The sequence below is a fragment of the Salvelinus fontinalis genome, chromosome 6 (assembly GCF_029448725.1).
Source record: "Salvelinus fontinalis isolate EN_2023a chromosome 6, ASM2944872v1, whole genome shotgun sequence".
NCBI lineage: Eukaryota > Metazoa > Chordata > Actinopteri > Salmoniformes > Salmonidae > Salvelinus > Salvelinus fontinalis.
Genome location: NC_074670.1, coordinates 22,595,753 through 22,622,849, shown reverse-complemented (window position 1 = coordinate 22,622,849; position 27,097 = coordinate 22,595,753). Strand labels below are relative to the sequence as shown.

Here is a 27,097-nt window from a genome sequence, read left to right as displayed (position 1 = left end):
CAGGCTCACCCATGGCTGTGTCCTTGCCCAGTCATATGTAATATGAAATCCATAGATTAGGACTTAATGAATTTATTTCAATTGACTGATTTCCTTATATGAACTGTAACTCAGTAAAATCTTTGAAATTGTTGCATGTTTATATTGCGTTTATATTTTTGTTCAGTATAGTTCTGTGGTCTATTCATCCAATGATATTATAAAGTACATAGCTTGTCAAACCAAGCACTTAAAAAATCCAGATTTCATGCCATTGAAATGTGTCATACTTGATGGATACTAGCAAGTAGGACTGAATGAAATGCCTGGTTTGCAACAGGCTGGCTGCTGTATGTGTATCTTGTTCAGTCATACCAATGGTTAAAATGTCTTCATGTCTTTAATAATTTCACCATAGAAAATACTACTTATAAAACATGAACCCATTATTGTGGTACAACAGTTAAAATAATAATTGTTCACACCAATACTTGGTTCACACTAACACCAACCTGTATTCAACATAATAAACACTCCAAACAGCCTACCCGACCGCTCTGAGGCCTCTGCATGGTCCTAAAGCACACAGTTGCCTCATTCTGTATCACATTCCAATGACAAAATCGGCAGGGGACAAAAATGCAATTTCAGAATGTGGTGGGGCATGTCATTCCGTTCCCAGTGAAAGTTTTGCCCCTGTTATTGTTTCAAATTGTTCACATTAAAAATGCTCACAGTATTACAAAATGTTTGGCAATTGTTTCTGTGATAACCCATACATTTGACTGTAAAAAGAGTAGGTCTACATTGTGTTTTTGTTTGTGAATATGCACAGCACATTGGTGCATAGCCATTGGGCTGTATCCTAAGTCCAGTTGATATGGATTCTATAACAGCAGTGCAACACTACAGTACTTTCTATTTAGAAGAGCACAGAAACTTTCACACGTTCTGGGAATGTTGCAGAAAGAAATGCTTCCTATAGAGCTGACATGATTTCCAATTCCATTAGACAGAGAATAGTGTATGTTCTACAAAATATATAACTATCTGAACATTCTGTTACATTGCACCCCACTGAGTATGATCCTGGTTAGAAGTCACTGATGGTGGATTGACAACAAAGCCCATAGGTATAGATATGGTCTTGGTCCTGTTCATAGAGATTTGTTCGTTATATGTGAAATTATCAGTATCTTTGCAAACACTATCACATACAGCTATTGCTACAAGTTGTTCTTGGTCATTTGACACCAGTCAGACTGTATTCAATCATAACCGAGTCAGACGGAGGTCTGCCTTGTACATCCAGGCACTCAACATATCTAACAACTCATTGAGTAATCTACAGAATATCTACAGTAAACTAATGGCATACAAAATACTTCTCCATAATGACATTTAAGGGAAAAAATATCTTAAACATTTTGTGGAACTTTAAATAAAGAGGGTTGACACACTGTCTCAAAAATCTGCTACTGAAAGCTAAACATTAAAGGTCCAATGTAGCCGTTTTTATCTCACTATCAAATCATTTATGGGTTACAATTAAGTACCTTACTGGGATTGTTTTCATTTAAAATGGTCAAAAAGAAACCAAAATAGCTACTTAGCAAAGAGCAATTTCTCAAGCAAGAATTTTGCTAGGACTGTCTTGGAGTGGTCTGAGTGGGGAGGGGAAAATAGAAAACTAAGCTGTTATATGCAGAGGTTTGGATCTCTCTTTCTTATTGGTCTATTAACTAATTTACCACGCTCCATCCCACCAAACAGCTCTTATACTAAAAGGGGATTATAATAATTTTCCCAATTTCACAGTATTATTCCAACCTCATAGCCTGGAAATATGTATAAAACACAGGAAATCATTTTATTTTATTGCACTGGGCCTTTAAACAATGCAATAAACCATTGACAAGAGTATTTGTTCTTTCTTCACTTCTGAAATATTTTGAATGTAGTTCTAAGCCCTGCTCAGAACCACAACTACAAAATACAAAAGTTATTATCACCCAGTAAGTGTTAGTTGCCAAAGGACGACTAGGCCTAATGCTAGGTATAGATCTGGCAGTCTGTCCACCAGCAGCACAGCGGCAGAGCCAGCCTGCCCCAGGGGGAGAAAGAGGGCCTTTGGTTTGTGGTGTGGCATGAACCACCGCACCAGGAGAGTGAGGTTCTGTTAAGACAGCCATGATACGTACGGTAGGCTGTCGATCAGTCGATCCTATAACTAGCGGGTCCAGTCAGTCTCAGAGCCGTAATGTAGCAGCTCTGCCTTGTGTCACTCCGTCTGTGAACCAATACGTCGGTCTTTACGCTGACACAGTGCTGACCGTGCGCTCTCTCTTCCCACTGGCCAGGTTCCTCTTCTTACAGTAGGTGTAGAGGGCCGTCAAAGGAATACAGCAGACAGAGGAGGCTAGGAGGAGGCCAATGAAGGCTTGGGCGTAGGGAGGATACTCCGTCACCACAGACTTCCCCTGGAAGAGGGGGATAGAACAGGAAGAGATCAACATTGTATCTGGGTGCATGAATAAAACCCGAAGCAGCATATTCTGTTCCAGTACTTTTCTTTCATTCATGTATGACTGGTACAATCAAATCCACCTTTGGGGATTAATAAAGTACTATCTTATCTTACCAGTTTTTTGGGCAGAGTGCTTGTTAGTGTAATGACAGGGTTATTGATAAGATATTGGAGCTAAAAAGAGAGGCCTTACCAGTTCTTTGTTCCAGGCCTGGTATGTGGGTGTTCCTCCCTGGATGTAGTTGACGATGTAGAAGATGAATAGTGCAATGAGGAGGATGGGACTGACTCCTGCCAACATGATCTTCCAGTACCAGTTAAGACGATGACCTAACATGTCTTCTACATCCTTCTCAAACCTGGAGAGGGAAAGGTTGCAGGAGTATTGACATGATGACCTAACATGTCTTCTACATCCTTCTCAAACCTGGAGAGGGAAAGGTTGCAGGAGTATTGACATGATGACCTAACATGTCTTCTACATCCTTCTCAAACCTGGAGAGGGAAAGGTTGCAGGAGTATTGACATGATGACCTAACAAGTCTTCTACATCCTTCTCAAACCTGGAGAGGGAAAGGTTGCAGGAGTATTGACATGATGACCTAACATGTCTTCTACATCCTTCTTAAACCTGGAGAGGGAAAGGTTGCAGGAGTATTGACATGATGACTATGTCGATTAAGGCAGCCCCCCGCACCGCTCTGATTCAGAGGGGTTGGGTTGAATGCAGAAGACACATGCATTCAGTTGTGCAACTCACACCCCTTTCCCTTCCCTAAAATACTGTACTTTCATATATTTTGTATGGGCAAAAGACAACCTTGGTATTTTAGTTTAAACATTCATTCAACATTCAAAGGAAATTGCTTATATGCTTCATAAGTCATTTTGCTTTTAATTAACAGTACAAGCCCAATTTAAAAAACTACAGTACAGCCAAGTCAAAAGCCTGAGAAGAGTGAAAGGAATGGGAGGTATTTGTGGATGATTATGCTAAGTGTTGTTTGGCATTACTGGACACAATACAGCTTTTATGAGGTACTTTAAAGATTTAACTATACTGGCTGCTAACACAACTGCAGTAGGGCTACACATTCTCAAGTAGAAACTGTTTCAAATAATGTCAGCTCAACTATTGTTTCTTGGAGAAAAGGTACTATACGACGAGATGTGTTAGTTTTTCTGATTTCACACAGCAAAGGTGATGATGCTTAGAAAGCTTCTGAAATTAGTCGTTCTTCATTGTCAATATTGTGCACACACACACACACACCTTTTGATGCCATATATGTAGCAGACGGTGATAACTTCAATGAGGACGATGAAGAGCAGAGAGAAGGTGGCTCCATAGTCATTGAACATGGTGAACCAGTAGTTCCCAGAGCGGGTGGTGAAGCCCAGGCCAAGCAGCAGGCAGAATAGACACACCAGACCTACATGATATGACAACACACCTGTTAGTCACACCCACCAGACCTACAGGATATGACAACACACCTGTTAGTCACAGACGTACAGGATATGACAACACACCTGTTAGTCACACACACACACACACCAAACCTAGAGGATTGGCCCACTCAGCCTAGTCTAAGCTTATCTCTGTCCTGGCAACCCAATGGTTGTACCAGCTTCCCCCGATGTTAGGACAGCAGAGTCCCTGCCCATCTTCTGAAAATGCCTGAAAACCTATCTCATCAAATAATATCTTAAATAAGGTAATAAATAAGACATTACAAAAAAACTTTCACTTGTCTTTTCCTACTAGCACTGACTTTGCTGATAACTTCTTTATCATTTATTTACTACGACTGTGATATTTAGTTGTCTCACACACACACACACACACACACACACACACACACACACACACACACACACACACACACACACACACACACACACACACACACACCAGGCAGAACAGACACACCAACCTAAAGGTCAAGAGTCAACCCTAACCCTAGCTTCATGTTCACACCTTAGCTCAATTCTTACCCTCACCCACAACCCTAATCCTAGCTTCACGACCACACCTGAGCTCAACCCTAACCCCCTTCCACTCTTCCCCTCATCACCCCTTCTCTCTCACCATTGAGTGTTTTGGTGCTCATGTAGTGGCTGATGAACTTCAAGTCACTGAGGGGAGTGATGACGGCGATGACGTTGCCCAGCATACTGCCCATGCCCAGCAGCAGCAGCATGATGAAGTAGAGCACAGACCACAGCTGAGACACGGGCATGTTCTTAATGGCCTCACTGTACACTATGAAGGCCAGGCCTGTACCCTCAACAGCCTGGGAGGAGGGAGAGAGATCGAGAGAGAGAGAGAGCTTAGTGGATATTCAGTCCTGAATAGTGCAAAAGTGGCTAAAGTCAGTATTTCATTTTTTGCTTTCCTCCATTGGAAACTTAAGTGGGATAGTTTATTAAAGACACAAATGGAAAATCCAGGAGAGCATTGAAAATTAAATATTAACATTAATTGTAACTGCAACAGCCAATGATATTTGCCACATCTCACTACCACCACCACAGAGTCAAATAAATGTGTATAGGTGACATTGAACTATGACTAAAAGATGAACAATTTATAGAATGGTGAGTAAAGTTTTTATTGCCTCACAGTAAAATTGATTAATTTTGTTGCTACATGAAATCATATTGTCAGGAAACCAGAGGTATGTTGTTAGATTAAGGGCTCGATTCAATCCATATTGCGGAAGTTCTGTGCTATAGTGCAAACATTTTAAGGTAAGATCGGATTGAGCCGATTTATGCAGCATTTACCCTGAATGCCGTCACCGTGAACGCGGGAACATCGCCTTTCAAATTTAAATCTCGCTATATCACAGAACTTCTGCGATTCAGATTGAATCGAGCACTAAGAGAAGTAGGAAATGAAGTTGTCTTATCGATATTTTGCACAAGTTTTCCTTTTGAGTTTATTAGTTCATTTGAGTTGTGTGTCATCATGACCTACCGTGTCTAGTTCAGCCTCTAGGTCACAGGTCTCCAGCCTACCTCCCAGACTGGCAAACTGTTCTGGTTGTGTCCTGTTCAGCTCAGCGATCCAGTGGTTGACATTCTCCAGACTGATGGTGTCCTCTGCTAGATCAAAGGTGTTCAGGAGCAGCAGTCGCACTCTGGGAGAAGAAGATAAATGTCAGTGTCATGAAAAGGCAAGTGGTGTAGCGCAGCCAGGTAACTTCTTGCAATTCTACGCATTTTGCCATGAGGTTGAGAGAAGATTTAGCAGTTTTATAGCTAATTTCCTGTAATTCTAAACATTTTGCCATGGCTTATGACATTTATACGTTTTTTGGTTGAGACCTCTCCCTCTCCTCTTCCATCTGTATGTCTGCAGAAACTTCTACAGTCTACAGACGTTAAATTAATTGTATATGTTTGACCTAGAATTATTTACGTTTGTACTGGATGAGTGCTGCTGGCTGGTGTTACCTACTTCTCTGAATTGAAAGTTCAATGCCAAAGTCATTGAGACAACCAACCAGACCGCGACCCCACCCAGGGCCTCACCTCTCCAGGCAGCTCTCGTAGTTGAAGGTGGCCTTAAAGCCATAGATGGAGAAGGTGACGATACTGGCGAAGATGGAGGTGCTGCTGTTGACCATGGACACGACGATGGCCTGCTTCTCAAAGTTGTTGTTGTACTGGTTGTAGCTGGCAAAGGCGATGAGGGATCCAAAGCCCAGGCCCAGAGAGAAGAAGACCTGAGTGGCCGCGTTGATCCACGTAGTGGGGTTAGCCAGCTGTTCCATCTGAGACAGCAAACACACACACATTAGTAATGGCACACACACATGTGTAAAGCAGGATTAAACATAACAGAACAATGTACATGAGCTTCCATACCTTGGCTGTGAAAACATAGAGCTATTGCATCTCGTCTATGCCGCTCTGTCTTTGCTCATCCATATATGTATATGTATATGTACATATTCTTATTCCCTCCCTTTACTTAGATTTGTCTGTATTAGGTAGTTGTTGTGGAATTGTTAGATTACTTGTTAGATATTGCTGCACTGTCGGAACTAGAATCACAAGCAATTCGCTACACTGCAATAACATCTGCTAACCATATGTATGTGACCAATAAGATTTGATTTGATCAATAACATTGTTTCATTCATCTAATCATTCATACCTTGGGCGTGAACATGTACTTTACACCGTTGATGGCTCCATGAAGGGTGACCCCACGGATGAGGTAGATGATGAGGACCAGGTAGGGGAATGTGGCTGTGAAGTACACCACCTAGAGAGGGCAGAAACAGCAGGGGGATTCAGGGTCAAAGTTCAACTATGGTTGCCTGTTTGCCAACACAGATTTGGCCCACTTTTCCCATGGTTTTATAACATTGCTCGCTGAATTTACTGTGAAGTTGTAGGTGAAAGTGAACTTCTTTGTGTATATCTTTCCATCAATTGATAACGATGTTATTACTTTTCTATTATTTCTCTCTGTATTGTTGGGAAGGGCCGTATGAAACCATTTCACTGTTAATCTACACCTGTTGTTTATGAAGCATGTGATGATTAAAATGGGATTTGATTTGATTAACCTCTTTTAGGTCATTTCAGATGAGAGATCAAATCAAAAGCCCCCTGCCAGAATGAATCAAAACGATTCAGAACGAATCAGAACGATTCAGAACGAATCAGTTTTCACGGGACCTCTTGCGTGTTATAATAAAGATCATAGGCAGCTCGTGAGTTTCAAGTTTGGGGAAGCTTACAATTTATCCTACCGTTTCTACCTATCTGCATGCCAGTTATTTTTCGTGGAACAGCTTCATTTAAATAATAACGTTTTCGTTTCTCAAAATTACTCGCAGGTGGTCAATCAGAAAAATTTAAATTAAAATGATAAAAATCTCAATTAATGCAAGAGCACCAGCCTTTGCCACATGGACACATAGATACACTGTGATCCATTGGCAGCTAAAGAAATTAGAACATGGAACTCAGCGTTAGCCTATAGGCCAATGCAGCAGTAGGCCTATAACTTCCATCGTCAACAAAGTAAAATAGGCCTGAGCTAAGTAAAATAGGCCAAAAACAAATTAAAACAGTAGAAAATATCCTGATGAATTCTGTTTTTTCAATCGCATTAACCTCTACTCTGCCTGTCTGCCTCCCTTTCTATCTGTCTTGACTTGAGCTATCGCTAGTGAAGTGCAACATTGTTTAAATTTAGCATGTTGGCGTGCTCAGATGTGTGCGCTCCCTCTACGTTATGACAGAGAAACATTCTCATTTCTCACATGGAGCACTCCAAACGAAATACATTGAAAAGATTGACAAAACTCCTAAATAAACCAAAACTTGTTTCTCACAAGTGTAGCAGGTTGTGAACTCTGCAAACAATGTTTCCACTCCAAGAATGAGAACGGTAAATTACTGTAATACATGAATGTAACCAAATGACGGGGATTAATGGTACCTTAATTAGGCCTACTGGTTACATACTGTATATCATGGGGAATTGATCAAAATAAGCAATCAAAGTGAAAACAATTCACACAATAAAACAATGAATGTGCAAGAATTGTTGGAAGACATTGGAGCACATTCTTGAGAGCTGAGTGCATGCATTCTGGAGAGAGACGCAGATGCCCATATTTTCGCCACACACCCGTCCCCTTATTCTTGTCTCAACATTTTAAATGATACTCAAGACACATTATCTTCACACATTTTCGAGGCTTTTCACTGGCATCCGCAACTCAATAATCAGCTAGGCCTATTGCCACATGCGCTGCCCAATTTGCTAGCTTCCCAAGTAGGCATAGGCCTACAGCACTTGTGATTTGAAACAATCCACAGCTAGTTTAAAAAATGAAGAAGCTAATGATCCTCTGTGGCTAAGTCAACCTCTCTGGTAAAGTATTTTTAATTATTTTATTTAGACTGGAGTAATTATCTAATTTTGGCAAAACATCAATTTACTTTAGGGGAAGCCAGCATCGAACAGTGCACTGTTCCCTTTCTAATTCGCAAGTGGCTGAAACCAGAGATTTGTATATAATGACGAGATTCTCATCTCCGCACTAACAATGTGAATCGAGTATTGGTCCGACCAGAAAACAGTTCTCTGTTTGTGTTGACACAGTACCCTTTATTTTCACCCTGGCTTGTCTCCTCAGACTCCCACTCTAGATAGTTTTGTAATGAAGTAGGCCAAGGTTTTCATAACTAATGAAGTAGGCCAAGGTTTTCATAACTAATGAAGTAGGCCAAGGTTTTCATAACTAATGAAGTAGGCCAAGGTTTTCATAACTAATGAAGTAGGCCAAGGTTTTCATAACTAATGAAGTAGGCCAAGGTTTTCATAACTAATGAAGTAGGCCAAGGTTTTCATAACTAATGAAGTAGGCCAAGGTTTTCATAACTAATGAAGTAGGCCAAGGTTTTCATAACTTTCCTATGATGCCCCCTCACTCTCTCACCTGATGTTTTCCTCAGTTCAGTAAAGATCCATTGGATCTGCTTCCCCTTTCCCATCATTCTGAGTTGGCAAACTCTGCAGCCACAAACTTTGATAGTTGTCCATCAAGGCATGGCAAATAAAACAATCTGACCATATAGAATATTGAACTGTTTGTACCTTGTCTCGCCATTACGAATAACTTGCTTGACCCTTTCCTTTGTTATCGAGGTCACCTCTCAGCTGACTGTTTTCCTCTGCTCAGTAAAAATACAGGCAACTGCCAAAATAAAGGAAACACTTGACTAAATAAGGGATACAAAGTATACTGAAAGCAGGTGCTTTCACACAGGTGTGGTTCCTGAGTTAATTAAGCAATTAACATCCCATCATGCTTAGGGCCATGTATAAAAATACTGGGCAGGTCATTATTTTTGCCACCATGGCTATGCCCCCATAGGATGACAATGCCCCCATCCACAGGGCATGAGGCGTCACTGAATAGTTTGATGAGCATGAAACGATGTAAACCATATGCCATGTACATCTCATTCACCAGATCTCAACCCAATTGAACACTTATGGGAGATTCTGGAGCGGCGCCTGCAACAGCGTTTTCACCACCATCAACAAAACACCAAATGATGGAATTTCTGGTGGAAGAATGGTGCTGCATACCTCCGATAGAGTTCCAGACACTTATAGAATCTATGCCAAGGTGCAAGCTTTTCTGGCTCGTGGTGGCCCAATAACCTATTAAGACACTTTATGTTGGTGTTTCCTTTCTTTTGGCAGTTACCTGTATGATATAGGAGACGATAGTGACCTACGTCCACTAGATCTGCAGCTAGCATGACATACGGGTGCTATAACTGTCTTGACCCTGTCCATTGTTCCCAATCTGACCTCTGATCTCTCACCTTTCCAGTGGACTTGACCCCCTTGACGATGAACAGGTAGACAATAATCCAGGCCAGCAGGAGGCAGAGTGCCTGTCCCATGTGAATCCCTCCGTTCTCCTCGATGGACCCGGAGATGTCCAGGGTCTCTCTGTAGAAGAAGTACTGTGTGGGCGTGGCCCGCTCACACTCCTCCACATGGCCAGTCAGGTTGCTGTTAACCGGGCACTCTGCCCATGGCAGGACCGACTGGAGCAGAGTGGGAGGAAACAGCACAGGTCAGGTCAGGCACAGGATGTTACAGATAGCACTACAGAAAAGAACTGCGTCTTCTAAGATTCCAAACAAAACAGTCTGTACGGGACCAATAGTGTGCCCTCAAAGCTGAGTGAGCCTGTTGATACATCTGGTAATAAGATTGTAACAAGTTATTGAAGATTGTCTACATTTTATGATCACATCATACATCTGAATGCAGGTGAAATCATTTTGAATTTTGCCATTGTGAGACTGGAACTAACCTGGAATGAATGAAAGAGGTACCAGAAACTCCATGCATTGATGACGTTGTAATAGAGACATAGGTACATGGAGGTCACAACACTGGCCAGACCTGGAACCAGCAGAGAGAGGAACAGATACATTTAAACTATAAGCAGATAATAACTACTTTTATTCAAAGTAACTTTAGCTTAGTAAACTATATTTTTCTTCCAGTGTGAAGTAATTGGTAGCTTAAACTATAAACTATATTTTTAGAGTAGCTTCCCCAACACTGTACATTTGACACAAAAGTACTGGCCTAAATGTAACAAAACCATATACTTAAATATGTGTAATGTGATAAATTATAGGCAAGTTTATGTACTTTATTTAATGGCAATGTGCACACATACATGTGTTGCACTCTATGTGCAGGGTCCTCTGTCCAAAAAAGTATTATTAATAATAATAAATAAATAAATTATATATACAGTACCAGTCAAAAGTTTGGACACACCTACTCATTCAAGGGTTATTTTGACTTTTTTCTACTTTGTAGAATAATAGTGAAGACATCAATACTAGGAAATAACACATATGGAATCACGTAGTAAGCAAAAAAGTGTTAAACAAAATGTCGATGTCTTCACTATTACTCTACAATGTAGAAAATAGTAAAAAAAAAACTTGAATGAGTAGGTGTGTCCAAACTTTTGACTGGAACTGTATATATATATATATTCAGTAATCACCCACTCCCCCCAGATAGGGGCTAATAGCTCTCCATGCTCCAATGCTGCCCAGACGCATCTTCTGGCCAATGGCTAACTCCATGTAGAACAGGGGTACCCCCAACAGGACCAGCATGAGCATGTATGGGATCAGGAACCCACCTGAGGACAGAAAAAGGACACACATACAGTATATTTTACCATTCAAAACACCTACAGTAGCAGAGACAAAAACACACACATCAGATTCACATGACACCCAGTATTTTTTTAAATAATTTTTTATTTATTTCACCTTTATTTAACCAGGTAGGCTAGTTGAGAACAAGTTCTCATTTACAACTGTGACCTGGCCAAGATAAAGCAAAGCAGTGCGACACAAACAACAACACAGTTACACATGGAATAAACAAACATACAGTCAAAAACACAATAGAAAAAAAGAAAGTCTATATACAGTGTGGTAAGGCAATAAATAGGCCATAGTAGCAGAGTAATTACAATTTAGCAAATTAACACTGGAGTGATAGATGAGCAGATGATGATGTGCAAGTAGAAATACTGGTGTTCAAAAGAGCAGAAAAGTAAATAAAAACAATATGGGGATGAGGTAGGTAAATTGGGTGGGGTATGTACAGCTGCAGCGATCAGTTAGCTGCGCAGATAGCTGATGTTTAAAGTTAGAGAGGGAAATATAAGTCTCCAGCTTCAGCGATTTTTGCAATTCCTTCCAGTCTTTTGTAGCCGAGAACTGGAAGGAAAGGCGGCCAAAGGAGGTGTTGGCTTTGGGGATGACCAGTGAGATATACCTGCTGGAGTGCGTGCTACGGGTGGGTGTTGTTATCGTGACCAGTGAGCTGAGATAAGGCGGAGCTTTACTTAGCATAGACTTATAGATGACCTGCAGCCAGTGGGTCTGGCGACGAATATGTAGCGAGGGCCAGCCGACTAGAGCATACAGGTCGCAGTGGTAGGTGGTATAAGGGGCTTTGGTGACAAAACGGATGGCACTGTGATAGACTGCATCCAGTTTGCTGAGTAGAGTGTTGTAGGCTATTTTGTAAATGACATCGCCGAAGTCGAGGATCGGTAGGATAGTCAGTTTTACGAGGGTATGTTTGGCAGCGTGAGTGAAGGAGGCTTTGTTGCGAAATAGGAAGCCAATTCTAGATTTAATTTTGGATTGGAGATGTTTAATATGAGTCTGGAAGGAGAGTTTACAGTCTAGCCAGACACTTAGGTATTTGTAGTTGTCGACATATTCTAAGTCAGAACCGTCCAGAGTAGTGATGCTAGTAGGGCGGGCGGGTGCAGGCAGTGAACGGTTGAAAAGCATGCATTTGGTTTTTACTAGCGTTTAAGAGCAGTTGTAGGCCACGGAGTGTTGTATGGCATTGAAGCTCGTTTGGAGGTTAGTTAACACAGTGTCCAAAGAAGGGCCAGATGTATACAGAATGGTGTCGTCTGCGTAGAGGTGGATCAGGGAATCACTCGCAGCAAGAGCGACATTGTTGATATATACAGAGAAAAGAGTCGGCCCGAGAATTGAACCCTTGAAAATGTGTTCTCATTCTTAATAGTTCTATTTCATTTACATAATGAATGTGGTCTCGGTCCTTGTATTCTGTGAGAATGCTTTTCATTGACCACAGCTCAGCATTCAACACCATAGAGCCTTACAAGCTCATCACTAAGCTCAGGACCCTGGGACTGAACACCTCCCTCTGAAACTGGAACCTAGACTTCCTGACGGGCCGGCCCCAGGTGGTGAGGGTAGGCAACAACATATCTGCCATGCTGACCCGCAACAAGGAGGCCCCTCAGGAGTGTGTGCTTAGTCCCCTCCTGTAGCACCACGACTGCGTGGCCGCGCATGACTCCAACACCATTAAGTTTGCTGACGACACGACGGTGAGATTGCCTATAGAGAGATGGTCAGTGACCTGGCAGTGTGGTGCCAAGACAACAACCTCTCCCTCAATGTCAGCAAGACAAATGAGCTGATCGTGGACTACAGAAGATGCAGGGCTGAGCATCCATCCACATCGAAGGGGAGGTAGTGGAGCGGTTCAAAAGCTTCAAGTTCCTCGGTATCCACATCCCTAAGGAATTAACATGGTCCACACACACCAACACAGCACGACATTGCCTCTTCCCCCTCGGAAGGCTGAAAAGATTTGGCATGGGCCCTCAGATCCTCAAAAGGTTCTATAGCTGCACTATTGAGAGCATCTTGACTGGCTGCATCACCGCTTGGTATGTGTATCATACGTGGTTGGACTGGGAAATGTGTGGCGCTTTCCATACTTGTGTCAAATGCATGGCGGGGGTAAGCAATATTTATTTATTGTTTAGGTGCAGCGCATAGCCACGCAGTCGTGTGGCTACAGGAGGGGACTAAACAAGCACTCCTGAGGGGCCTCCTTGGTGAGGGTTAGCATGGCAGATGTGTTGTCTGCTTCACCCTATACAGCGCGTTGAGTGCGGTCTTAGTGCCAGCATTGGTTTGTAGAGTATGATTTCACACTGATGAGGAGGATGAGCTGGCCAATCAGTGGTCTACTCGCATGCTGGCTATGCGCTGCACCTAAACAATAAATAAATATTGCTTACCCCCGCCATGTATTTGACACAAGTATGGAAAACGCCACACATTTCCCAGTCCAACCGGGTATGATAGACACGCCAGGACAAACTGCATGGGATTGTCCCACTAAGCATCTGACCGCAAGGCCCTGCAGAGGGTAGTGTGTACGGCCCAGTATATCACTGGGTACGATCTTCCTGCCATCTATACCAGGTGGTGTCAGAAGAACGCCCTAAAAATTGTTCACGACTCCAGCCACCCAAGTCATAGAATGTTCTCGCTTCTAACGCATGGCAAGCGGTACCGATGCACCAAGTCTGGAACTAACAGGACCCTGAACAGCTTCTACCCCCAAGCCATAAGACTGCTAAATAGTTAATGTAATAGCTACCCAGACTATCTGCATTGACCTTCTTTTTACTAACTCTTTTGATTCATCACATACGCTGCTGCTACTCTTTATTATCTATCCTGTTACTTACTCACTTTACCCCTACCTATATGTACATATTTAGCTCAATTACCTCGTACAAGGCAATATAAAAACAGACGATGTAGCTGTACAATTCTAAATCTCAGCTCTGGGAAGTCTGTATGCGTAATAAAGGGCACAGGTCCTCGAAATGAAAACAGGTACAAGAGAACAGTATAGGTTCAGAGTACAGCACCTGTAACAGTGGATCAATTACCAGAGGGGAAAATGGGACAAAACAAAGCAGGTACTGAATTAAAGATAGGAGGCAGGATATGGAAGTCAAGCAGTTCCAATTGAATGATTTTTTCCCTGCCCACTACATACATTTTATTTTAAAAAAGAAAACTAAATAATCAGAATCTCATAAAACACAACAGCAGCAAGTACCAGTAAAAAAAAGACAAAAAGATAGATAAGGAAATTGAGTTGGTAAGAAGAAAGTAGGGAGTGATGAGAAAAACAGGTTTCTATCAGTGTGGCTCGGTACCCGTACCCTGTGTATTTAGCCAAGTTATCGTTACTCTTTGTGTATTTATTTCTTGTGTTATTACTCTCTGCATTGTTGTGAAGGGCCCATAAGCATTTCAGCATAAGTCTACACTTGTTGTTGATTTGATACTCAATGAGGAAATAGCAACAAAAAAAATGTACTGTCTGTTTGAGATACAAGTTTGGGTTTTTGAAGTGTATTTTATCCAATTTATGCTTTGGACATAAATACGAGTATAGGATTAGACAAGAACATTATTTGAGTTTGAGTTAACACAATATTAACATTGAAGTGTTTATTTTCACTGGACAGTTACATTAAGGCAATAACTCTACAATAATAAATACAGAATAACTCTCCTTGCATACCACACCTGTATTTATGGAATGGACATATTGGCCTTAAAGCAACAGAGGCATCAAGGAGTCTCCTGTATGTGAACATTTTCTATGAATCTATGAATGGAAGAACACATCATAACACCTGTTGTAAAACCTTGCAATCAGTTGAGACCATTAAAAGCGAAACGCAAAAGCAAATGTTAAACCATTGTTATTCTGTGATAAACAACTGGGCGCGTTAAGGGTTAAAAATGGGATCTATATCAATCCAAACTTTAGAGTGGAAAGCTTTTGAAAGCTCCTTTATGTATGCGCTTTGGTACATGCATACCCTCTGTTTTTGAGGGGACTAACGGTTCTCAGTGACTTATGGGGAGGAATATGAAAAATACGAATTGAACTAAGTGAGATCATTTTTAAAAACCATTGCACATTTCCTGCACCATTAACTTTTAGAGAAAGAAAACAAAAGTCTGCACAGTAACACCTTCACTCACTAGAAATGTTTAACAAGGGGATTGACTCTAACCAATATAGTAATTGTTCAGATTCCATGTAACACCCAGGGTAAAATAATAACTAACCAATTCTACAACCGCACAACATCAGTGCGCCATTGTGCATGGATAAAGGTCAATACATTGGGCACTGACTGGCTATTCATAAAGCCTACATTACCACTTTTAATCAGTAAACACTAATTGTATTCATTAATTTTACATGTTGTCCAATATTGCAGTTCTATATTTAATCAAAAATAACTGTTGGCCTAAATGTACAATATATTATGGATTAAACCATGAATTAGGCTATGCGCTGCACCTAAACAATAAATAAATATTGCTTACCCCCGCCATGCATTTGACACAAGTATGGAAAACGCCACACATTTCCCAGTCCAACCGCGTATGATACACACGCCAGGACAAATTGCATGGGATTGTCCCACTCTGCTCTTGCGGTGTCCTTCCCCATCGTTGCGTCCTGAGCACACAATCAAGCCAATTTTCAGGTCTGGTCGAGTCGGTGGCAGTGCGGTGCCAGTGAACAACCTTGACAGTCAGCAAGCCTAAGTCTGAAGTACCGGGAGTAGGGATGGCACTCCTGTCTGGATAATAGAACAAATCCAATGACAGCGTCCTATGGGAAACAGGGAAGGTGTTTCAACAGGAGGCTGTATGAGTCAGACACATTTGCAATGGTTGAAGAAATAGCATGGAGTTTATAGAACGCTTGCCCATTCTAATGAGGTCCCCCAATTTGAGAGGGAGGGCCTAATGTTTTAAATACTGTAGGCATAGGCTAGAGAGTTTATTGGAGATTATGTAACCCAGATGAATGTTTGATTTTCACAGCTCTTCTTAAAAACCTGAGCTTATAAGTCTGTCATAGAGACAGTGGACCATCGCCAATACCTTTTATATTCCTTAGGGTAAGCTTCAGACAGCATGTGTTTGCTTTTGTGCAATGGACTTCACAGTGCAAGATTCAGTGCTGGAAATAATGTATTTATTTTCCTTTTTAGTGTTCATACAACTTCAAATGTAGTACTGGAGTCCGATGTGCAAAAACAGCACAACCAGTGTTGAGGTGTCAATGATTCAAATAGCTGTTTTCTGTAAGAAGTCAATCTGTAAGGCACATTCTTCAATCTAAGAAGGAACATATCCATTACAGTTTTATTGCATTTAAATTAAAAAGCAATGCAAAGGAAAAAAATAATCATGAGAGAGCGAAGATTGTACACGTAAAAATAAGAGAATATACAGCATCACACACAGTGACAACACAGTAAAAATAAAAGGATGAAAGATAGAACCGAAAGTAAAAGGAGACAATCAGAGAGAGAGTGAGAGAGGAAGTCCTCCAGAGGTATGTCCTCGCTGACCTTGTGTCTATCTACAGATTTCCCTGAAACCCCCTCTAAAGAGCTATGGCCGGGAGCAAATAACGTACAGTCCTTTCACAAGAGGGACAAGTATAGTACACTCTGACATTAGCCTAGAGAGTTACATTGCCTCAATCGCAATGGTGTTGCTCTACTCCAACACTATCACCATCATCAAGTTTGCAAGTTTACTGATGACACGATGGTGGTATGCTTGATCACCGACGACGATGAGACAGCCTACATGGAGGAGGTCAGTGACCTGGCAGTGTGGCGCCGGGACAACAACCTCTCCCTCAACGTCAGTAAGACCAAGGAGCTGATCGTAGACTACAGGAAAAACATTTTGGGAGGGAGGCGAGCACTCTCCCTTCCACATCAACAGGGCTACAGTGGAGCGGGACGAGAGTGTCAAGTTCTTTGGGCTCCAAATCACACATACAGTCACAGTCATGAAGAAGGCGCGTCAGCACCTTTTTGTCATGGGCTCTCAAATCCTCAAAAAGTTCTACAGCTGCATCACTGCTTGGTATGGCAACAGCACCGTCCTCGATCGTGGTGCGGACAGACCAGTACATCTCTGGGGCCGAGCTTCCTGACATCCAGGACCTCTATATCAGGCGGTGTGAAAGGAAGGCCCGGAAAATCATTAAAGACTCCAGCCACCCAAGTCATAAACCATTCTCTCTGCTTCCGCACTACAAGCGGTACCGCTGCATCAAGTCTGACACCAATAGGCTCCTAAAACACTTCTATCCCCAAGCCATAAGACTGGTAAATAGCTAACAAAATGGCTACTAGGACTGTCTGAGTTGTCCCTTGTATTTATCTATGCACACTCACAGGACTCTACACACTCACACACAAACACTCCAACAAACACAACATGCACACACATTTATACTGACTCCACACACACAAACGCACACACACTCACATATAATCTTCATTTACACTGCTGCTACTCTATTTATCATACATCCTGATGCCTAGTCACCTTAACCCTAAACATACAGTGCCTTCGGAAAGTATTCAGACCCCTTGACTTTTTTCACATTTAGTTAAATTACAGCCTTATTCTAAAATTGATCCCCCCCTTAGCAATCTAAACACAATACCCCATAATGACAAAGTGAAAACAGGTTTTTAGAAATGTTTGCACATTTATATATTTTTTTAAACAGAAACACCTTATTTACATAAGTAATCAGACCCTTTGCTATGAGACATGAAATTGAGCTCAGGTGCATCCTGTTCCCATTGATCATCCTTGAGATGTTTCAACATCTTAATTGGAGTCCACCTGTGGTCAATTCAATTTTTAGGACAAGATTTGGAAAGGCACACACCTGTCTATATAAGGTCCCACAGTTGACAGTGCATGTCAGAGCTAAAACCAAGCCATGGGGTTGAAGGAATTGTCCGTAGAGCTCCGAGACAGGATTGTGTCAAGGCACTCATCTGGGAAAGGGTAACAAAAAATGTCTGCAGCATTGAAGGTCCCCAAGAACACAGTGGCCTCCATCATTATTAAATGATGAGACCAAGAACCCGATGGTCACTCTGACAGAGCTCTAGAGTTCCTCTGTGGAGATGGGAAGGCTATCTGTGTTTTTGTTTAACCTCATGTAATTTTTTAATACTACATTGATATTGATCACTGCATTGTTGGGTTTAGAGCTTGCAAAAATACATTTCACTGTACTTGTGCACCTGACATTCACTTGAAATTGAAATAAAAAGCTTACGAACAAGTCTAACACAATTTTCACCGTATGTTTCACAATCCCTACTGTGTCAATAGTCCATCACTCATCCACTTCAAACCAGCGTCTCAGATGGGGGTAAAACTGATTGTGCAATGGACGCCTGAAGGGTGCACGTGCGGTTTGCTGCTTGCTGCACATCCCACTTAACTGTTGTTGAATCCGGCCCATATGAGGCTGAGGCTGGTGGAACCGTTTGTCAGGGAAGGAAGGGAGGTAGGGGGCGTCGTTTTGGTGGAAGACTGGGCTCTGCTGAAACAGCGACAGGTGTAGAACCCACATCTGAGCCCTAAATGGGACACAACAGGAGTTAATGGCCGGAGCTGCCCAGTTGTGACTCGAGCGTCGTGGAGGGAGGCCATGGGACCATGTTGGAGGAGCTGTATGAGGCAACAGCAGGAGTGGTTACGGGTGGGTTGGGGGTCGGAAGAGGGGTGGGGTTCGGAGAGGGGTTCACAGTGAGGGGTGCAGCTGTACAATTGAGCTGAATTCTGTTTTCCATTGCTCCCCACTGACATAACACAAATGCATTGCTATTTGTCCCAGATGACATCCCCCTCTCTGATGCATTAGCTGTGTTTATTTTGGGTTTCATAATGGTCCTAGTTGGACAGTTAAGGAAGACGCCTACAGGACTGGTTTGGCGTGATCATTGGGGTGGAGGTAGGAGGGAGAATGTCTGAAGGAAAGAGAAAACGTAGGAGAGAAAAACAACCCAGCCTGCATATTTACAGTTGAAGTCAGAAGTTTACATACATCTTAGCCAAATACATTTAAACTCAGTTTTTCACAATTCCTGACATTTAATCCTAGTAAAGATTTCCTGTTTTAGGTCAGTTAGGATCACCACTTTATTTTCAGATTGTGAAATGTCAGATTAACCGTAGAGAGAACGATTTATTTCAGCTTTTATTCCTTTCATCACATTCCCAGTGGATCAGAAGTTTACATACACACAATTAGTATTTGGTAGCATTGTCTTTAAATTGTTTAACTTGGGTCAAATGTTTTAGGTAGCCTTCCACAAGCTTCCAACAATAAGTTGGGTGAATTTTGGCCCATTCCTCCTGACAGAGCTGGTGTAACTGAGTCAGGTTTGTAGGCCTCCTTGCTAGCACACACTTTTCAGTTCTGCCCACAAATTTTCTATGAGAATTGAGGTCAGGGCTTTGTGATGGCCACTCCAATACCTTGATTTTGTTGTCCTTAAGCCATTTTTTGCCACAACTTTGGAAGTATGCTTGGGGTCATTGTCCATTTGGAAGACCCATTTGCGACCAAGCCTTAACTTCCTGACTGATGTCTAGAGATGTTGCTTCAATATATCCACATAATTTTCTTTCCTCATGATGCCATCTATATTGTGAAGTGCACCAGTCCCTCCTGCAGCAAAGCACCCCACAGCATGATGCTGCCACTCCTGTGCTTCACGGTTGGGATGGTGTTCTTCGGCTTGCAAGCCTCCCCCTTTTTCCTCCAAACATAACGATGGTCATTATTGCCAAACAGTTCTATGTTTGTTTCATCAGACCAGAGGACATTTCTCCAAAATGTACAATCTTTGTCCCCATGTGCAGTTGCAAACCGTAGTCTGGCTTTTGTATGGCAGTTTTGGAGCATTGGCTTCTTCCTTTCTGAGCGATGTCGATATAGGACTTGTTTTACTGTGGATATAGATACTTTGATACCTATTTCCTCCAGCATCATCACAAGGTCCTTTGCTGTTGTTCTAGGATTGATTTGCACTTTTCGCACCAAAGTACATTCATCTCTAGGAGACAGAATGTGTCTCTTTCCTGAGCGGTATGACGGCTGCGTGGTCCTAAGGTGTTTATACTTGCATACTATTGCTTGTACAGATGAACGTGGTACCTTCAGGCGTTTGGAAATTGCTCCCAAGGATGAACCAGACTTGATGAGGTCTACAATTTGTTTTCTGAGATCTTGGCTGATTTCTTCTGATTTTCAAGCAAAGAGGTACTGTGTTTAAAGGCACAGTCAACTTAGTGTATAGAAACTTCTGACCCACTGGAATTGTGATACACTGAATTATACAGTGAGTTTGTTAACAAGAAATTTGTGGAGTGGTTGAAAAACTAGTTTTAATAACTCCAACCTAAGTGTATGTAAACTTCCGACTTCAACTGTACAATAGGAGGGGGGTTGGGGGAGAGGGGGCATGTTTTTTCAACAGATGTGGAATTTAGCAAGAACGGCTCGCGGGAGGTCAACATCATATCCTCTTGTCTGTAACCCAGAACTGGTCTCAGTCTGCACCATGGTGAGCTTCAACTGGTCACATCCTTCCAAATAAAAAGCAGAAAGGCCAGAGGCCGGAGGCTGCCTGGGATTGGGACAGATCTGACTGGAAAGATCTGGACAAAACATCCACCACAGTGAGGCACAGTCCATCCGGGTTAGGGTTCTGACAGTAAATGCTTTAACAGGTCCTGACATCGCGCCGCTGTGGCTGCTGCGAGGAACAGAGACCCCATGCCTGCTCAGTACAGGAATGCTACAGGAACGAGAGGCAACTCCTCGCTGGCCCATAGCCCTGGCAACAATGGACAATTAGTTACTGTTGCGGTACAGACTGCCTGTAAAGTTAAGACGCCGTTACATAACAGTTCTCTCAATGGGTCTTTGTCTCTCAATGGGTCTTTGTCACACGGCCGTTCTGTCTCTCCAAGCAATGTGCCCAGTCTGCTCTTAAATCTTGTACACTTGTCACAAGATGGGTTGACCAGTTGAGGCCATTTGCATACACTTAATGAGTGTATTGTTTATGTTTTCCCTCAGTCACAATTTGACACTTGTTTATTTACAATGAAATAGAATTGCTTACATTTTTTTTTTGCGAGAGTCACACCACAGCACACCACATTACCTTTTAGCTAAGATCAAGTTTAGTACCTGAGTCGCATGTGTTGCTGCCTGATAATGATATTGGTCTGGAACACCTTCAGGGCAGCATGACTCTTGGCTCGCCCCGCGTGGGAAAGTCTGGCCAGAGGGTGTACTACTGCTCGGTGACAAAACATCCAGAACTGATGTTTGCCATGGTAACCATGTCAGCTCCCCTCTGTGTGTTGAGATATTGTTGTTCAGTTGTTTGTGTCCGTTATTTGTTTGGGATGGGGTTCTGACACATTCACCAATGCAAGGCAAAGCCTGGACTACGGAAATACCAGAGCCATATATGTAGTTGGGCCAATGCGGTTTCTATCTGAACATTCCGACAGCGCCACTTTCTCCTCCATAGCTGTTGCTAAGTGATAATTTGACACTTCCGCATTGTGCTGTTTATTTCTGATAGTTTTCAAAACCTATGAAGATTTCCAGTGAAAGCAGATATGCAATTTGTTGACAGCACAACACAGTACAGACTTGGATACATATTGAATGCTAATCAATAAAAACGTCTGTCAAATTCACTGCTCTGTTTTGCTTGTTTACAGCAGGTCATTTCAGAGGCGCTCTCGTACTGTTACATCATCAACATTTCAAGAATTAAGTTCTATTTGGGCGCTAACATGGCAGCCGTTGTAAAACCTGGCCGAACTCTCTCTATATATGAAGATATAAAGTTTATGGCTCAACTCAACCAGAAAATCCACAGTGCTTTTCAATGAGGAGGCTGCCACCCCTAAGGATTATCAAGGTCCAAAGCTCTATACCAGGGATTTAAGTTAGTAAGAGTTTTGGTCAGCTAGTTTGACTGATTGTGGTGAAGGTTTTATCTCCATAATAATACAATTCTATGGTCATAACAGCATCTTTTTTCAAGGAGTTAATTTCCCCTTTTTCATTTTAGTGGGTATTTGATCTGATCCAATGGTAGATGTGATATTGTATCTACTCTATGTGGTCATTTCAAACGCAACACAGCACTGCCACCTACAGGAATAAACAGATACAGTCTTACTCTTGATTAGGGCAGACAAAGGGTGACTGTAGAAGTCAGAAACATTTTCCAACAACTGATAGAGAAAGAACAGGCTTGGTCAATTATACACCTATACTTGTTTATTGATGGACATGACCTTTGGAAACAAAACCTGCTGTAATATTTCCAAGGATCATGTAAGATCCTTGGATATCCTACCAGCTACAACTTTAGCAGGATCCTTCCCTAAGAATCTAGCTATTCCTTCCAGACCCTAGTCAAATTTTACAAACATGTAAACCAGAGTCTAACAGTCACTTCGCAGACCCACACTATCCCACAGTTCCATTTGTGAAAAGTTGTACCCCTGTGAGCTGGTGGATGTGAATGGAGGAAGGGGCTCCAGCCCCCGACCCTGGACCACTCCCTGGCTCCATCCTGGGGCTCTCTCTCACCCCTCTTCACACCGACTCAGGACAAACATGATAGGGCCTGAGCATGAGACGGAGAATGTTCTCCAGTAAAACCGGCAACATCATCCATGGCTATCCATGCTTATGTCTCTAGCTTTATCCATGCAGGATATAATGGATATATCAATCGGTTGTTGGAAGGAACAAGGGTGAGATTAATTAATTCATGCAGACCGACAGAGAGACAAACAGTAAGATAAAAACTATACTGTGTACAAACCGTGATGAATAAAACAAGGAGAGAAATGTATAAATAAGTGAATACCCTACATGCATTCAAATGGTCAAATCAAGCAGCTATATCTGATACTTGCCACTTTAAAACACCCACCACCACAATGTAACTAACATTACGTTTTTTTTTTTATTGTACCCCCTCACTTGTGTAACCGATGTGAAATGGCTAGCTAGTTAGCGGTGGTGCGCGGTAATAGCGTTTCAATCAGTGACGTCACTCGCTCTGAGACCTTGAAGTAGTTGTTCCCCTTGCTCTACAAGGGCCACGATGCTTCGTGGGTGACTGTTGTCTGTGTGCTGAGGGTCCCTGGTTCGAGCCCAGGTAGGGGCGAGGAGAGGCACGGAAACTATACTGTTGCACTTGTCAATATGTCCCTCACATGCACTTGCACATACCATAAATCAAAGAACACCAGTGACACATAAAAGTGGTAGATATTCTAGCCTCGAGGTTCAATTCTGTAAAACATCATTTTATTGATCAACAACGCTCTTGGTCAATGGCATATTTGAATATGAATTCTGTAGAAGCATTCTTCAAGTTTATTTGCATGCAATGATAGATCACAATAAAAATCTGTTTGATATTACCTTTGTATACGCTGGCCAGTAGTGTTCTCTTCCTATCTGCTTGAATGATAAACAAGCAAATTATAGGTTTTATAAATAAATCTACCTTTTTCTTATCGCTCAAAGAAATCAGGCGTTCTTCGCACACAACATTATTTGAATTAAACAAAAAAATCTACTTTAATCAACTGCGGTATGTAATCAAATGTTCTCCTTCAACACATTTAGTTTATGTATGAAATATGCTCCGTTTCTGACTTCGCAGACAGACAATTGCAGGTTGTGGTCATCCTCCTGTTTGGGATGGATTTTTCCACTCCGCCGATGTATGCGAGAGTTCGACGTGGGCTGGGCGCTTGCTTCCTATTGGTTAGTTATTTTTCCCGCTCCATCAGTGAGCGAAACGCTGTTTTGAGTGGGCACGGTTAAAATATTCCAGTAGGCTAGCTCAGAGAAATTCCTCCATAATCTCTGACTAGTCTATGCAATCCACGTGGGCTCAAGCAATGAGTACAACGGGGTCATTACCATCATCCATTTACACGTCATTAAAAGTTTCGCACGCAGTTCATCATCAGAAAAGTCTGATGATGAAGTGATTAGGATCGCATGCAACAGTTTGTGCAAATTAAAGTGATGCTCCAAAGGTTTTTTATAATTTCAACCAGTAGTTTTTAAAGTAGTGCTCACCACCATAAACAGTCACGAAAATTGTGCTCAATTGTGTACTACATTAGTTAAATAAAGGTTACATTAAAAAAAATATCAATTTCTTATGATATGTAACCAATTGCAAACAAAAATGGTATGATATGTTATGAATTCCAATTATTCAGACAATATGTTAACAATTTGTAAATTCTTACGATCCCGGACTGCATCTTTAAAACATAACAGATGTCATCTGAGATGGATTACCTATCAGGCTAGCAAGGCAAGGTAAAATATCCCAAATAGGGCTAGATAAAGCAGAAAGAATAATATACTTGTTGAACATAGCTATCAGTCTTGAGTGTTTTCAAGGTCATCACTCATTCACTGTTAAAGGATTTTTATTTAGTATTTTTTTTAGGGGTGGATCAGCTTAATATTGCGCAAAGAATGTTGCTTTCATCAATGTAATTGTCTGCATCATTTCCAATCCCCCATATCTTTTTGGGGTAAATATACACTGCTCAACACTAAAATAACACATCCTAGATCTGAATGAATGAAACATTGTTATTAAATACTTTTTTCTTTACATAGTTGAATGTGCTGACAACAAAATCACACAAAAATGATCAATGGAAATCAAATTTATCAACCCATGGAGGTCTGGATTTGGAGTCACACTCAAAATTAAAGTGGAAAACCCCACTACAGGCTAATCCAACTTTGATGTAATGTCCTTAAAACAAGTCAAAATGAGGCTCAGTAGTGTGTGTGGCCTCCACGTGCCTGTATGACCTCCCTACAACGCCTGGGCATGCTCCTGATGAGGTGGCGGATGGTCTCCTGAGGGATCTCCTCCCAGACCTGGACTAAAGCATCAGCCAACTCCTGGACAGTCTGTGGTGCAACGTGGCGTTGGTGGATGGAGCGAGACATGTTGTCCCAGATGTGCTCAATTGGATTCAGGTCTGGGGAACGGGCGGGCCAGTCCATAGCATCAATGCCTTCCTCTTGCAGGAACTGCTGACACACTCCAGCCACATGAGGTCTAGCATTGTCGTGCATTAGAAAGAACCCAGGGCCAACCGCACCAGCATATGGTCTCACAAGGGGTCTGAGGATCTCATCTCGGTACCTAATGGCAGTCAGGCTACCTCTGGCGAGCACATGGAGGGCTGTGCGGCCCCCCAAAGAAATGCCACCCCACACCATGACTGACCCACCGCCAAACCGGTCATGCTGGAGGATGTTGCAAACAGCAGAACGTTCTCCACGGCGTCTCCAGACTCTGTCACGTCTGTCACATGTGCGTGTGAACCTGCTTTCATCTGTGAAGAGCACAGGGCGCCAGTGGCGAATTTGCCAATCTTGTTGTTCTCTGGCAAATGCCAAACGTCCTGCACGGTGTTGGGCTGTAAGCACAACCCCCACATGTGGACGTCGGGCCCTCATTACCACCCTCATGGAGTCTGTTTCTGACCGTTTGAGCAGACACATGCACATTGGTGGCCTGCTGGAGGTAATTCTGCAGGGCTCTGGCAGTGCTCCTCCTAATCCTCCTTGCACAAAGGCGGAGGTAGCGGTCCTGCTGCTGGGTTGTTGCCCTCCTACGGCCTCCTCCACGTCTCCTGATGTACTGGCCTGTCTCCTGGTAGCGCCTCCATGCTCTGGACACTACGCTGACAGACACAGCAAACCTTCTTGCCACAGCTCGCATTGATGTGCCATCCTGGATGAGCTGCACTACTTGAGCCACTTGTGTGGGTTGTAGACTCCGTCTCATGCTACCACTAGAGTGAAAGCACCGCCAGCATTCAAAAGTGACCAAAACATCAGCCAGGAAGCAGAGGAACTGAGAAGTGGTCACCACCTGCAGAACCACTCCTTTATTGGGGGTGTCTTGCTAATTGCCTATAATTTCCACCCTTTTTTTTTTTTTTTTTTTTTTTATCCCCTTTTCTCCCCAATTTTCGTGGTATCCAATCGCTAGTAATTACTATCTTGTCTCATCGCTACAACTCCCGTACGGGCTCGGGAGAGACGAAGGTCGAAATCTATGCGTCCTCCGAAGCACAACCCAACCAAGCCGCACTGCTTCTTTAACACAGCGCGCCTCCAACCCGGAAGCCAGCCGCACCAATGTGTCGGAGGAAACACCGTGCACCTGGCCCCCCTTGGTTAGCGCGCACTGCGCCCAGCCCGCCACAGGAGTCGCTGGAGCGCGATGAGACAAGGAAATCCCTACCGGCCAAACCCTCCCTAACCCGGACGAAGCTGGCCCAATTGTGCGTCGCCCCACGGACCTCCCGGTCGCGGCCGGCTGCGACAGAGCCTGGGGGCGAACCCAGAGACTCTGGTGGCGCAGTTAGCACTGCGATGCAGTGCCCTAGACCACTGCGCCACCCGGGAGGCCTTAATTTCCACCTTTTGTCTATTCCATTTGCACAACAGCATGTGAAATTTATTGTCAATCAGTGTTGCTTCCTAAGTGGACAGTTTGATTTCACAGAAGTGTGATTGACTTGGAGTTACATTGTGTTGTTTAAGTGTTCCCTTTATTTTTTTGAGCAGTGTATATATCCATATACATACACGCATGTATACATATATACATACACATACCTATATAGACATACATACGTATTTTAGAATATACCTTT

The 27,097-nt window shown here is 42.6% G+C and overlaps 1 protein-coding gene across 5 annotated transcripts; it reads right to left on the bottom strand.

The window, feature by feature from the left end:
* Positions 1 to 360: 360 nt before the first annotated feature.
* On the bottom strand, positions 361 to 26,830 carry LOC129857346 (sodium- and chloride-dependent transporter XTRP3A-like). Of its 5 annotated transcripts, XM_055925497.1 has the most exons (12): positions 23,805 to 26,830; positions 15,812 to 16,103; positions 11,092 to 11,232; positions 10,378 to 10,469; positions 9,878 to 10,105; positions 6,675 to 6,785; positions 6,047 to 6,288; positions 5,490 to 5,652; positions 4,599 to 4,803; positions 3,780 to 3,939; positions 2,700 to 2,865; positions 361 to 2,459 (listed from the first exon to the last, which is right to left on the bottom strand). In XM_055925497.1, exons 2-12 carry the CDS (start codon positions 15,936 to 15,938, stop codon positions 2,292 to 2,294), a joined length of 1,803 nt encoding a protein of 600 aa, XP_055781472.1. In that variant the 5' UTR covers positions 15,939 to 16,103; positions 23,805 to 26,830; the 3' UTR covers positions 361 to 2,291. The 5 variants fall into 5 exon arrangements, with proteins under 5 accessions (XP_055781472.1, XP_055781474.1, XP_055781471.1 ...); XM_055925499.1 differs by lacking the exon at positions 15,812 to 16,103; XM_055925496.1 differs by lacking the exon at positions 23,805 to 26,830 and having other exon boundaries at positions 15,812 to 16,210.
* Between the last annotated feature and the right edge of the window lie 267 nt (positions 26,831 to 27,097).